This window comes from Anas platyrhynchos, chromosome 17 (assembly GCF_047663525.1).
Source record: "Anas platyrhynchos isolate ZD024472 breed Pekin duck chromosome 17, IASCAAS_PekinDuck_T2T, whole genome shotgun sequence".
In the NCBI taxonomy this organism is placed as follows: domain Eukaryota; kingdom Metazoa; phylum Chordata; class Aves; order Anseriformes; family Anatidae; genus Anas; species Anas platyrhynchos.
The window spans coordinates 2,153,471-2,167,461 of NC_092603.1; the positions used below are offsets into that span (position 1 = coordinate 2,153,471).

General features: G+C 61.3%; 3 protein-coding genes across 3 annotated transcripts; all 3 read left to right on the top strand.

Moving 5' to 3' along the window:
* The first annotated feature begins 869 nt into the window (after positions 1-869).
* LOC119718678 (class II histocompatibility antigen, B-L beta chain-like) lies at positions 870-3,147 on the top strand. The gene is made up of 6 exons (XM_072024921.1): positions 870-1,028; positions 1,516-1,782; positions 1,958-2,239; positions 2,346-2,452; positions 2,544-2,567; positions 2,728-3,147. The coding sequence occupies exons 1-6, from the start codon at positions 938-940 to the stop codon at positions 2,734-2,736; spliced, it is 780 nt and encodes a 259-aa protein (XP_071881022.1). The 5' UTR covers positions 870-937; the 3' UTR covers positions 2,737-3,147.
* Positions 3,148-5,544: 2,397 nt separating this feature from the next.
* On the top strand, positions 5,545-7,632 carry LOC119718715 (class II histocompatibility antigen, B-L beta chain-like). Its single transcript, XM_072024920.1, has 6 exons — positions 5,545-5,721; positions 6,207-6,476; positions 6,652-6,933; positions 7,051-7,157; positions 7,249-7,272; positions 7,433-7,632. Exons 1-6 carry the CDS (start codon positions 5,631-5,633, stop codon positions 7,439-7,441), a joined length of 783 nt encoding a protein of 260 aa, XP_071881021.1. The 5' UTR covers positions 5,545-5,630; the 3' UTR covers positions 7,442-7,632.
* Positions 7,633-10,283: 2,651 nt separating this feature from the next.
* On the top strand, positions 10,284-12,735 carry LOC119718710 (class II histocompatibility antigen, B-L beta chain-like). Its single transcript, XM_038187993.2, has 6 exons — positions 10,284-10,437; positions 10,923-11,192; positions 11,368-11,649; positions 11,767-11,873; positions 11,965-11,988; positions 12,170-12,735. The coding sequence occupies exons 1-6, from the start codon at positions 10,347-10,349 to the stop codon at positions 12,176-12,178; spliced, it is 783 nt and encodes a 260-aa protein (XP_038043921.2). The 5' UTR covers positions 10,284-10,346; the 3' UTR covers positions 12,179-12,735.
* The last annotated feature ends 1,256 nt before the right edge of the window (positions 12,736-13,991 follow it).

Here is a 13,991-nt window from a genome sequence, read left to right on the forward strand (position 1 = left end):
TCGTAGAAGGCCTCATTGCCTTCCTCCTCCTGATCGGGAGACCTGTAGTAGACCCCCACCACCGAGTCTCCCAGTACAAAAGGACATTAAACTGTTGGAGAGTGTCCAGAGGAGGGCAACAAAGACGGTGAAGGGCCTAGAGGAGAATGTACAAGGAGTGGCTGAGGGCACTGGGCCTGTTCAGCCTGGAGAAGAGGAGGCTGAGTGGAGACCTCATCGTGGTGCACAACTTCCTCACAAGGGGGAGTGATGGGGCAGGCATCGTTCTCTTCTCTTTAGTCACCAGTGGTAGGACCCAAGGGAATGGTGTCAAGCTGAGGCAGAGAAGGTTCAGGCTGGCCATCAGGAAGAGATTCTTCACCGAGAGGGTGGTCACACACTGGAAAAGGCTCCCCAGGGAAGCACTCACTGCACCAAGCCTGCCTAAATTTAAGAAACCTTTGGACTGTGCGCTTAGTCACAAGGTCTGAATTTTTGGGTAGACCTGTGTGGTGCCAGGAGCTGGACTCGATGATCCTCCTGGGTCCCTTCCAACTCGGGATATTCCATCAGTCTATGATTCTGTTCCCCCGGGGCTCGGCCTCCTTGAGGTTTCCCACAGGGAAGTGACCGGTGCTGTGGGCTGGGTGCCCGTGTCCCTTGCTGCTCCTCTCCTGTCCCGGGGCACTGGGACCCCACACCCTCACCAGTGCCTCTTGGTGCCCCCTGGGGGGTCGAAACCCCCTTCCCTCCCGGTTCTTGAGGTTCCTCCTCCAACACCTTTGGAGCTCGGGACAAGTGTCAGAGGGTGCCCTCTGGGGTCAGGTTCTGCCTGGTGACGGGTGATGCTGCGCAGCCCCGCTGCTCACTGGTTGTAACTGGGACTCCCAGTGCCAGCACTGGGTGGAGTCTTGCCTTGCCTGGGGTCCCAGCACCCCTCATCCTGTGCCCAGCAGCCATGGGGAGCGGCCGCATCCTGGGAGCTGGGCCCGTGCTGGTGGCACTGGTGGTGCTGGGAGCCCGCCCGGCTGGAGGCGAGGAGACCAAGGGTGAGCTCAGCCCCACGCCGTGGGGCAGGATCCCACGTGTGGCTGCTGGGGGGGAGGTGGGATGAGGGGGGGGTCCTCGGCCCTGGCACCTCCACGCGGGGTGTGGGCATCCGCAGCGACTGCCTCAGCCTCTGCCCTGGAAGCCTGGGAGCAGAGGGCTTTGGGGGGGGTCTCAGGGAGTTGCGGGGGTGCTGCTCCCACCCTGGGGCTCTGTTGTGTCCTAGCTCCCTTGACTTGGGCTCCTTCCCTGCGCTCCCCCCATCTCCTGTCCCCTCCTGCCCCCAGGACCCTCCCCAGGAGCTCCTTGGCCTCTTCCTGATTGCAGCACGTGTGGCTCCAAGGGTCAGGGTCACGGCATCGGTGTCACCGCGGCTGGGAGGGGAGTGGGGATGGGGAGGGGGCTGGAGGGTAGGGAGGGGGCTGCAGGGCATCTGCTGGGGGCCAGGGAAGGGGGAGCGGGACCCCCTAACCTGCCCTGCCCATACAGGGTTCTTCCAGGAGATGGTGGTGGCTGAGTGTCACTACCTCAATGGCACTGAGCAGGTGAGGCTTCTTGCAAGGCTCATCTACAACCAGCAGCAGAACGTGCACTTTGACAGCAACGTGGGGCATTTTGTGGCTGACACGGAACTGGGCAAGCCTGATGCTGACTACTGGAACAGTCAGCCCGAAGCACTGGAGAACGCACGGGCTGCAGTAGACAGGTGCCGGCACAACTATGAGGTGAACGAAGGTTTCACAGTGGACAGGAGAGGTGCGTGGACACAAGCCCGGGGCTGGTGGGGCTGGGCGTCCTCTGCACCCTGGGGGCCAGGCACATCCCGGGGGGGCAGCGCATCCATCCCCATCCCGCCCGGTGCCGGGGGCAGCGGTGCAGGTGAGTGCTGGGCTCTCGCCGCCCGCGCCCAGCTCTCTCCCTCTCCCCGCAGTTGAGCCCAAGGTGAGGGTCTCTCCCATGCAGTCGAGCTCGCTGCCCCAGACCGACAGGCTGGCGTGCTACGTGACGGGCTTCTACCCCGCCAAGATTGAGGTGAAGTCGTTCAAGAACGGCCAGGAGGAGACGAAGCACGTGGTGTCCACGGACGTGATCCAGAACGGGGACTGGACCTACCAGGTGCTGGTGATGCTGGAAAGCACCCCGCAGCACGGGGACACCTACGAGTGCCACGTGCAGCACGCCAGCCTGAAAAGCCCCATCACCTACGAATGGGGTAAGGCCCTGGCCAATGCCTCCCAAGGGTCCCGAGCCCCCAGCCTGCTGCAGGAGGGGAGTGGGAGCACGGCCCCGGGCCTGAGCCCCCGCTCCTGTCCCCGCAGTGCTCCCAGCGGATGCCGCCAGGGGCAAGATGCTGACGGGCGTCGGGGGCTTGGTGCTGGGGCTCATCTTCCTGGCGCTGGGGCTCTTCCTCTACGTGCGCAGAAAGGTGAGCGGCCGGGGCGCTGGGGGTGGCGTGGGGCTGGGGGGGCTGTGCTCTCCCCCCGCGCTGCCGCTGACCTGGTCTCGCTGTGTTGCAGGGCGCATCGCTCCCCCGGCTGCAGGTAACGTCCCCCACCCGCGGCCCTGCTGCACCCTCCCTGTGCGGGCTGCTTCCCCTTGCCCCCTACCAGCACCAGGGCAGCGCGGCCCTGGGGGTCCGTGGGGCACAGGGCTGGGGCGCTGCCCCCCACACGCTGCTCACCCCCTGCTCTCTCCCTGCAGGGCTCCTGAAGCAGCTCCGGCTCCTGCGCCTCGGCTCCTCCGTGCCCAGCACCGCCTCTGCCCTGTGCTCGCCCGGCTCCTGCCCTCGATACCCGGTCCCGCAGCCCCACAGCCCTCTGCTGCTCCCCGGGGTCACCCCTGCCTTGATCTGTTCCCAGCCCGGCTGTTTCTGGGGACAGGTGCTGGTGTCGTTCCTGCCCCATTCACTCCCCCACGCACACACATATTGGGTTGGGTTGAGACCTATTGCCCCCGGGGCTCTTGGCCTCCTTGAGCCCTGTTACGGGCAGGCCTCAAAGGGTTGTAGGAAATGGGGCCGCATCAGGCTGGCGGATGGTCACTAGTGGTGTCCCCTCAGGCTCCATTTTAGGGCCACTGCTCTTCAATGTTTTTATAAACCATGTGGATGTAGGACTAGAAGGTGTTTGGAGCAAATTTGCTGACGCCGACGACACCAAACTTGGAGGAGTTGTAGACTCGGCGGATGGTGGGAAGGCCTTGGGAAAGGCCTTGCTGAGGGCCCCTGCCCCATTCATGCCCCATTCACCAACATACACACATACATGGGGTTTCGTTGAGCCCTATTCGCCCCGAGGCTCTTAGCCCTGTTATCACAGAATCACAGAATTATCTAGGTTGGAAGAGACCTCAAGATCAACGAGTCCAACCTCTGACCTAATACTAACAAGTCCACCACTAAACCATATTGCTAAGTTCAACATCTAAACGTCTTTTAAAGACCTCCAGGGATGGTGACTCCACCACCTCCCTGGGCAGCCCATTCCAATGCCTAACAACCCTTTCAGTAAAGAAGTTCTTCCTAACATCTAACCTAAAACTCCCCTGGTGCAACTTAAGCCCATTCCCCCTCATTCTGTCACCAGGCACATGGGAGAACAGACCAACCCCCACCTCACTTCAGCATCCATTAAGTTACCTCTGGATTGCGATAAGGTCGCCCCTGAGCCTCCTCTTCTCCAGGCTGAACAAGCCCAGCTCCCTCAGCCGCTCCTCGTAGGACTTCTTCTCAAGGCCCCTCACCAGCTTCGTCGCCCTTCTCTGGACCCGCTCAAGCACCTCCATGTCCTTCTTGTAGCGAGGGGCCCAAAACTGAACACAGTACTCGAGGTGCGGCCTCACCAGAGCCGAGTCCAGGGGGACGATCACCTCCCTAGCCCTGCTGGTCACACTTTCTGATACAAGGCCGTTGGCCTTCTTGGCCACCTGAGCACACTGCTGGCTCATATTCAGCCGACTGTCCACCACCACTCCCAGGTCCTTCTCTGCCTGGCAGCTCTCCAACCACTCATCTCCCAGCCTCTAGCTCTGCTTGGGGTTATTGCGCCCCAGGTGCAGGACCCGGCACTTGGCCTTGTTGAACTTCATGCAGTTGACCTCAGCCCATCGGTGCAGCCTATCCAGATCCTCCTGCAGAGCCTTACGACACTCGAGCAGATGGACACATGCGCATAGCTTGGTGTCATCTGCAAACTTACTGAGGGTGCACTCAATGCCCTCGTCCAGATCATTGATGAAGATATTAAAGAGGACCGGCCCCAGCACCGAGCCCTGGGGGATGCCACTAGTGACCGGCCTCCAACTGGATTTGACTCCATTCACCACAACTCTTGGGGCCCGACTATCCAGACAGTTTTAACCCAACGAAGCGTGCGCCAGTCCAAGCCACGAGCAGCCAGTTTCTTGAGTTATGGGCAGGTCTCAAAGAGTCGTGAGAAACAGGGCCGCTTCAGGCTGGCGGATGGTCACTACTGGGGGCCCCTCAGGCTCCATTTTAGGGCCACTGCTCTTCAATGTTTTTATAAACCTTGTCCATGTAGGACTAGAAGGTGTTTTTATCAAATTTGCTGATGACACCAAACTTGGAGGAGTTGTGGACTCGGCTGAGGGTGGGAAGGCCTTGCGGAGGGATCTGGACAGATGGGAGAACTGGGCGATCACCAACTGCATGCAGTTTAACAAGAGCAAGGCCACTGCGGCCTCACCTCAAGCACTGTGTGCTGTTCTGGGCACCACAGTACAAAAAGGATGTAAATCTGTTGGAAAGTGTCCAGAGAAGGGCCACAAAGACGGTGAAGGGCCTAGAGGGAACGACGTATGAGGAGCGGCTGAGGGCACTGGGCCTGTTCAGCCTGGAGAAGAGGAGGATGAGGGGAGGCCTCATCGTGGTGCACAACTTCCTCACAACGGGGGAGTGATGGGGCAGGAGCTGATCTATTCCTCTTAATCACCAGTGATAGGACCCGAGGGAATGGTGTCAAGCTGAGGCAGGGGAGGTTCAGGCTGGCCATCAGGAAGCGATTCTTCACCGAGAGGGTGGTCACACACTGGAACAGGCTCCCCAAGGAAGCAGTCACTGCAGCAAGCCTGCCTAAATTTAAGAAACCTTTGGACTGTGCGCTTAGTCACAACGTCTGAATTTTTGGGTACTCCTCTGTGGTGCCAGGAGCTGGACCCGATGATCCTCCTGGGTCCCTTCCAACTCAGGATATTCCATCAGTCTATGATTCTGTTCCCCCGGGGCTCGGCCTCCTTGAGGTTTCCCACAGGGAAGTGACCGGTGCTGTGGGCTGGGTGCCCGTGTCCCTTGCTGCTCCTCTCCTGTCCCGGGGCACTGGGACCCCACACCCCCACCAGTGCCTCTTGGTGCCCCCTGGGGGGTCGAAACCCCCTTCCCTCCCGGTTCTTGAGGTTCCTCCTCCAACACCTTTGTAGCTCGGGACAAGTGTCAGAGGGTGCCCTCTGGGGTCAGGTTCTGCCTGGTGACGGGTGATGCTGCGCAGCCCCGCTGCTCACTGGTTGTAACTGGGACGCCCAGTGCCAGCACTGGGTGGAGTCTTGCCTTGCCTGGGGTCCCGGCACCCCTCATCCTGTGCCCAGCAGCCATGGGGAGCGGCCGCATCCTGGGAGCTGGGGCCGTGCTGGTGGCACTGGTGGTGCTGGGAGCCCGCCCGGCTGGAGGCGAGGAGACCAAGGGTGAGCTCAGCCCCACGCCGTGGGGCAGGATCCCACGTGTGGCTGCTGGGGGGGAGGTGGAATGGGGGGGGGGAACCTCGGCCCTGGCACCGCCACGCGGGGTGTGGGCATCCGCAGCGACTGCCTCGGCCTCTGCCCTGGAAGCCTGGGAGCAGAGGGCTTTGGGGGGGGGGGCGGCTCAGTGAGTTTGGAGGTCCTGCCCCCACCCTGGGGCTCTGTGTCCTGGCTCCCTCCTCTGGGCTCTTTCCCTGTGCTCCCCCCATCTCTTGTCCCCAGGACCCTCCCCAGGAGCCCCTTGGCCTCTTCCCATCCCCAGCACATGGGGCTCCAGGGGTCAGGGTCACGGCATCGGTGTCACATCGGTTGGGAGGGGAATGGGGATGGGGAGGGGGCTGGAGGGTGGAGAGGGGGCTCCAGTGCGTCTGCTGGGGGCTGGGGGCCTGGGAAGGGGGAGCGGGACCCCCTAACCTGCCCTGCCCATACAGGGTTCTTCCATGAGATGCTGGTGGGTGAGTGTCACTACCTCAACGGCACCGAGCAGGTGAGGTTTCTGCTGAGGTACATCTACAACCAGCAGCAGTTCGTGCACTTTGACAGTGACCTGGGGCATTTTGTGGCTGACACGGAACTGGGCAAGACTTCAGCTGACAAGTGGAACAGTCTGCCCGAAGAAATGGAGCAGAGACGGGATGAAGTAGACAGGTTCTGCCGGCACAACTATAAGGTGTATGAAGATTTCATCCTGACCAGGAGAGGTGTGTGGACACGAGCCCGGGACTGGTGGGGCTGGGCGTCCTCTGCAACCTGGGGGCCAGGCACAACCCGGGGGGGCAGCGCATCCATCCCCGTCCCGCCCAGTGCCGGGGGCAGCGGTGCAGGTGAGCGCTGGGCTCTCGCCGCCCGCGCCCAGCTCTCTCCCTCTCCCCGCAGTTGAGCCCAAGGTGAGGGTCTCTCCCATGCAGTCGAGCTCGCTGCCCCAGACCGACAGGCTGGCGTGCTATGTGACGGGCTTCTACCCCGCCGAGATCCAGGTGAAGTGGTTCAAGAACGGCCAGGAGGAGACGAAGCACGTGGTGTCCACGGACGTGATCCAGAACGGGGACTGGACCTACCAGGTGCTGGTGATGCTGGAAAGCACCCCGCAGCACGGGGACACCTACGAGTGCCACGTGCAGCACGCCAGCCTGAAAAGCCCCATCACCTACGAATGGGGTAAGGCCCTAGCCAACCCCTCCTGGGGGAGTCCCAGGGGTCCCGAACCCCCAGCCTGCTGCAGGAGGGGAGCGGGAGCACGGCCCCGGGCCTGAGCCCCCGCTCCTGTCCCCGCAGTGCTCCCAGCGGATGCCGCCAGGGGCAAGATGCTGACGGGCGTCGGGGGCTTGGTGCTGGGGCTCATCTTCCTGGTGCTGGGGCTCTTCCTCTACGTGCGCAGAAAGGTGAGCGGGCGGGGCGCTGGGGGTGGCGTGGGGCTGGGGGGGCCGCGCTCTCCCCCCGCGCTGCCGCTGACCTGGTCTCGCTGTGTTGCAGGGCGCATCGCTCCCCCGGCTGCAGGTAACGTCCCCCACCCGCGGCCCTGCTGCACCCTCCCCGTGCGGGCTGCTTCCCCTTGCCCCCTCCCAGCACCAGGGCAGCGTGGCCCTGGGGGGCCGTGGGGCACAGGGCTGGGGCGCTGCCCCCCACCCGCTGCTCACCCCCTGCTCTCTCCCCGCAGGGCTCCTGAAGCAGCTCCGGCTCCTGTGCCTCGGCTCCTCCGTGCCCAGCACCGCCTCTGCCCTGTGCTCGCCCGGCTCCTGCCCTCGATACCCGGTCCCGCAGCCCCACAGCCCTCTGCTGCTCCCCGGGGTCACCCCTGCCTTGATCCATTCCCAGCCCGGCTGTTTCTGGGGACACGTGCTGGTGTCGTTCCTACCCCATTCACTCCCCCACATACACACATATTGGGTTGGGTTGAGACCTATTGCCCCCGGGGCTCTTGGCCTCCTTGAGCCCTGTTACGGGCAGGCCTCAAAGGGTTGTAGGAAATGGGGCCGAATCAGGCTGGCAGATGGTCACTAGTGGGGTCCCCTCAGGCTCCATTTTAGGGCCAGTCCTCTTCAATGTCTTTATAAACCATGTGGATGTAGGACTAGAAGGTGTTTGGAGCAAATTTGCTGACGCCGACGACACCAAACTTGGAGGAGTTGTAGACCCGGCTGATGGTGGGAAGGCCTTGGGAAAGGCCTTGCTGAGGGCCCCTGCCCCATTCATGCCTCATTCACCACCCCCCACACACACCCATGCGTATGGGTTGAGCCCTATTCGCCCCGAGGCTCTTAGCCCTGTTATCACAGAATCACAGAATTATCTAGGTTGGAAGAGACCTCAAGATCATTTAGTCCAACCTCTGACCTAATACTAACAAGTCCTCCACTAAACCATATCCCTAAGCTCTACATCTAAACGTCTTTTAAAGACCTCCAGGGATGGTGACTCCACCACCTCCCTGGGCAGCCTGTTCCAGTGTCTAACAACCCTCTCAGTAAAGAAATTCTTCCTAACATCTAACCTAAACCACCCCTGGCGCAACTTTAGCCCATTCCCCCTCGTTCTGTCACCAGGCTCGTGGGAGAACAGGCCAACCCCCACCCCACTTCAGCATCCATTAAGGTACCTGTAGAGAGCGATAAGGTCGCCCCTGAGCCTCCTCTTCTCCAGGCTGAACAAGCCCAGCTCCCTCAGCCGCTCCTCGTAGGACTTCTTCTCCAGGCCCTTCACCAGCTTCGTCCCCCCTCTCTGGACTTCCTCAAGCACCTCGATGTCCTTCTTGTAGCGAGGGGCCCAAAACTGAACACAGTACTCGAGGTGCGGCCTCACCAGAGCCGAGTCCAGGGGGACGATCACCTCCCTAGCCCTGCTGGTCACACTGTTTCTGATACAAGCCAGGATGCCGTTGGCCTTCTTGGCCACCTGAGCACACTGCTGGCTCATATTCAGCCGACTGTCCACCATCACTCCCAGGTCCTTCTCTGCCTGGCAGCTCTCCAACCACTCATCTCCCAGCCTGTAGCTCTGCTTGGGGTTATTGCGCCCCAGGTGCAGGACCCGGCACTTGGCCTTGTTGAACTTCATGCAGTTGACCTCAGCCCATCGGTGCAGCCTATCCAGATCCTCCTGCAGAGCTTTCCTACCCTCGAGCAGATCGACACACGCGCATAGCTTGGTGTCATCTGCAAACTTACTGAGGGTGCACTCGATCCCCTCATCCAGATCATCAATAAAGATATTAAAGAGGACCGGCCCCAGTACCGAGCCCTGGGGAGCGCCACTAGTGACCGGCCTCCAACTGGATTTGACTCCATTCACCACAACTCTTGGGGCCCGGCTATCCAGACAGTTTCTAACCCAACGAAGCGTACGCCAGTCCAAGCCACGAGCAGCCAGTTTCTTGAGTTATGGGCAGGTCTCAAAGGGTCGTGAGAAACAGGGCCGCTTCAGGCTGGCGGATGGTCACTAGTGGGTTCCCCTAAGGCTCAATTTTAGGGCCCGTCCTCTTCAATGTCTTTATAAACCATGTGGATGTAGGACTAGAAGGTGTTTGGAGCAAATTTGCCGACGACACCAAACTTGGAGGAGTTGTGGACTCGGCTGAGGGTGGGCAGGCCTTGCGGAGGGATCTGGACAGATGGGAGAGCTGGGCGATCACCAACTGCATGCAGTTTAACAAGAGCAAGGCCACTGCGGCCTCACCTCAAGCACTGTGTGCTGTTCTGGGCACCACAGTACAAAAAGGATGTAAATCTGTTGGAAAGTGTCCAGAGAAGGGCCACAAAGAGGGTGAAGGGCCTAGAGGGGAATACGAATGAGGAGAGGCTGAGGGAACAGGGCCTGTTCAGCCTGGAGAAGAGGAGGATGAGGGGGGACATCATCGTGGTCTACAATTTCCTCACAAGGGGGAGTGATGGGGCAGGAGCTGATCTATTCCTCTTAATCACCAGTGGTAGGACCCGAGGGAATGGTGTCAAGCTGAGGCAGGGGAGGTTCAGGCTGGACATCAGGAAGAGGTTCTTCACCAAGAGGGTGGTCACACACTGGAACAGGCTCCCCAAGGAAGCAGTCACTGCAGCAAGCCTGCCTAAATTTAAGAAACCTTTGGACTGTGCGCTTAGTCACAACGTCTGAATTTTTGGGTACTCCTGGGTGGTGCCAGGAGCTGGACTCGATGATCCTCCTGGGTCCCTTCCAACTCAGGATATTCCATCAGTCTATGATTCTGTTCCCCCGGGGCTCGGCCTCCTTGAGGTTTCCCACAACAAAGTGACCGGTGCTGTGGGCTGGGTGCCCGTGTCACTTGCTGCTCCTCTCCTGTCCCGGGGCACTGGGACCCCACACCCACACCAGTGGCTCCTGGTGCCCCCTGGGGGGTCCAAAGCCCCTTACCTCCCGGTTCTTGAGGTTCCTCCTCCAACACCTTTGTAGCTCGGGACAAGTGTCAGAGGGTGCCCTCTGGGGTCAGGTTCTGCCTGGTGACGGGTGATGCTGCGCAGCCCCGCTGCTCACTGGTTGTAACTGGGACGCCCAGTGCCAGCACTGGGTGGAGTCTTGCCTTGCCTGGGGTCCCGGCACCCCTCATCCTGTGCCCAGCAGCCATGGGGAGCAGCCACATCCTGGGAGCTGGGGCCATGCTGGTGGCACTGGTGGTGCTGGGAGCCCGCCCAGCTGGAGGCGAGGAGACCAAGGGTGAGCTCAGCCCCACGCCATGGGGCAGGATCCCACGTGTGGCTGCTGGGGGGGAGGTGGGATGGGGGGAGGACCCTCGGCCCTGGCATCTCCTAGCGGGGTGTGGGCATCCGCAGCGACTGCCTCGGCCTCTGCCCTGGAAGCCTGGGAGCAGAGGGCTTTGGGGGGTGCTCAGGGAGTGGCAGGGGTGCAGCCCCCACTGTGGGGCTCTGTTGCGTCCTGGCTCCCTCCTCTGGGCTCCTTCCCTGTGTTCCCCCCATCTCCTGTCCCCTCCTGCCCCCAGGACCCTCCCCAGGAGCCCCTTGGCCTATTCCTGATTACAGCTTTTGGGGCTCCAGGGGTCAGGGTTACAGCATCGGTGTCACCACAGCTGGGAGGAGAGTGGGGATGGGGAGGGGGCTGGAGGGTGGGGAGGGGGTTCCAGGGCGTCTGCTGGGTAACTGGGAAGGGGGAGTGGGACCCCCTAACCTGCCCTGCCCATACAGGGTTCTTCCATGAGATGGTGGTGTCTGAGTGTCAGTACCGCAACGGCACCGAGCGGGTGAGGTTTCTGGAGAGGCACATCTACAACCGGCAGCAGTTCGTGCACTATGACAGCGACCTGGGGCATTATGTGGCTGACATGGAACTGGGCAAGCCTATAGCTGACTACTTGAACAATCAGCCCGAAGTACTGGAGCAGTTACAGGCTGCAGTAGACAGGTTCTGCCAGAACAACTATGAGATGTTGGACCGTTACATCCTGCACAGGAGAGGTGCGTGGACACGAGCCCGGGGCTGGTGGGGCTGGGCGTCCTCTGCACCCTGGGGGCCAGGCACATCCCGGGGGGGCAGCGCATCCATCCCCCTCCCGCCCGGTGCCGGGGGCAGCGGTGCAGGTGAGCGCTGGGCTCTCGCCGCCCGCGCCCAGCTCTCTCCCTCTCCCCGCAGTTGAGCCCAAGGTGAGGGTCTCTCCCATGCAGTCGAGCTCACTGCCCCAGACCGACAGGCTGGCGTGCTACGTGACGGGCTTCTACCCCGCCAAGATCCAGGTGAAGTGGTTCAAGAACGGCCAGGAGGAGACGAAGCACGTGGTGTCCACGGACGTGATCCAGAACGGGGACTGGACCTACCAGGTGCTGGTGATGCTGGAAAGCACCCCGCAGCACGGGGACACCTACAAGTGCCACGTGCAGCACGCCAGCCTGAAAAGCCCCATCACCTTCGAATGGGGTAAGGCCCTGGCCAACCCCTCCTGGGGGCATCCCGGGGGTCCCGAGCCCCCAGCCTGCTGCAGGAAGGGAGCAGGAGCGCGGCCCTGGGCCTCAGCCCCCGCTCCTGTCCCCGCAGTGCTCCGAGCGGATGCCGCCAGGGGCAAGATGCTGACGGGCGTCGGGGGCTTGGTGCTGGGGCTCATCTTCCTGGCGCTGGGGCTCTTCCTCTACGTGCGCAGAAAGGTGAGCGGCCGGGGCGCTGGGGGTGGCGTGGGGCTGGGGGGGCCGCGCTCTCCCCCCGCGCTGCCGCTGACCTGGTCTCGCTGTGTTGCAGGGCGCATCGCTCCCCCGGCTGCAGGTAACGTCCCCCACCCGCGGCCCTGCTGCACCCTCCCCGTGTGGGCTGCTTCCCCTTGCCCCCTTACCAGCACCAGGGCAGCTCCTGGGGGCCACAGGCAGCGCGGCCCTGGGGGGCCGTGGGGCACAGGGCTGGGGCGCTGCCCCCCACCCGCTGCTCACCCCCTGCTCTCTCCCCGCAGGGCTCCTGAAGCAGCTCCGGCTCCTGCGCCTCGGCTCCTCCGTGCCCAGCACCGCCTCTGCCCTGTGCTCGCCCAGCTCCTGCCCTCGATACCCGGTCCCACAGCCCCACAGCCCTCTGCTGCTCCCCGGGGTCGCCCCCTGCCTTGATCGGTTCCCAGCCCGGCTTTTTCTGGGGGCAGGTGCTGGTGTTGTTCCTACCCCATTCACTCCCCCACGCACACACATATTGGGTTGGGTTGAGACCTATTGCCCCCGGGGCTCTTGGCCTCCTTGAGCCCTGTTACGGGCAGGCCTCAAAGGGTTGTAGGAAATGGGGCTGAATCAGTCTCCATGGTCAACAGTGGTGTCCCCTCAGGCTCCATTTTAGGGCAAGTCCTCTTCAATGTCTTTATAAATCATGTGGATGTAGGACTAGAAGGTGTTTGGAGCAAATTTGCTGACAACACCAAACTTGGAAGAGCTGTGGACTCGGCTGAGGGTGGAAAGGCCTTGGGAAAGGCCTTGCTGAGGGCCCCTGCCCCATTCATGCCTCATTCACCCACACACACACACCCATGCGTATGGGTTGAGCCCTATTCCCCCCGGGGCCTCTGAGCACTGTTATCACAGAGTCACAGAATTTCTAGATTGGAAGACACCTCAAGATCATCGAGTCCAACCTCTGACCTAACGCTAACAGTCCCCACTAAACCATATCCCTAAGCTCTACATCTAAACGTCTTTTAAAGACTTCCAGGGATGGTGACTCCACCACTTCCCTGGGCAGCCTGTTCCAATGTCTAACAACGCTCTCAGTAAAGAAGTTCTTCCTAACATCTAACCAAAAACTCCCCTGACGCAACTTAAGCCCATTCCCCCTGGTCCTGTCACCAGGCACATGGGAGAACAGACCATCCCCCACCTCACTTCAGCATCCATTAAGTTACCTGTGGATTGCGATAAGGTCGCCCCTGAGCCTCCTTTTCTCCAGGCTGAACAAGCCCAGCTCCTTCAGCCGCTCCTCGTAGGACTTGTTCTCCAGGCCCCTCACCAGCTTCGTCGCCCTTCTCTGGACCCGCTCAAGCACCTCAATGTCTTCTTGTAGCGAGGGGCCCAAAACTGAACACAGTACTCGAGGTGCGGCCTCACCAGAGCCGAGTCCAGGGGGACGATCACCTCCCTAGCCCTGCTGGCCACTCTGTTTCTGATACAAGGCAGGATGCCGTTGGCCTTCTTGGCCACCTGAGCACACTGCTGGCTCATATTCAGCCGACTGTCCACCATCACTCCCAGGTCCTTCTCTGCCTGGCAGCTCTCCAACCATTCCTCTCCCAGCCTGTAGCTCTGCTTGGGGTTATTGCGCCCCAGGTGCAGGACCTGGCACTTGGCCTTGTTGAACTTCATGCAGTTGACCTCAGCCCATCGGTGCAGCCTATCCAGATCCTCCTGCAGAGCTTTCCTACCCTCGAGCAGATCGACACACGCGCATAGCTTGGTGTCATCTGCAAACTTACTGAGGGTGCACTCAATGCCCTCGTCCAGATCATCGATGAAGATATTAAAGAGGACCGGCCCCAGCACCAAGCCCTGGGGGACGCCACTAGTGACCGGCCTCCAACTGGATTTGACTCCATTCACCACGACTCTTTGGGCCCGGCTATCCAGCCAGTTTTTAACCCAACAAAGCGTGCGCCAGTCCAAGCCACGAGCAGCCAGTTTCTTGAGTTATGGGCAGGTCTCAAAGGGTCGTGAGAAACAGAGCTGCTTCAGGCTGGCGGATGGTCACTAGTGGGGTCCCCTCAGGCTCCATTTTAGGGCCAGTCCTCTTCAATGTCTTTATAA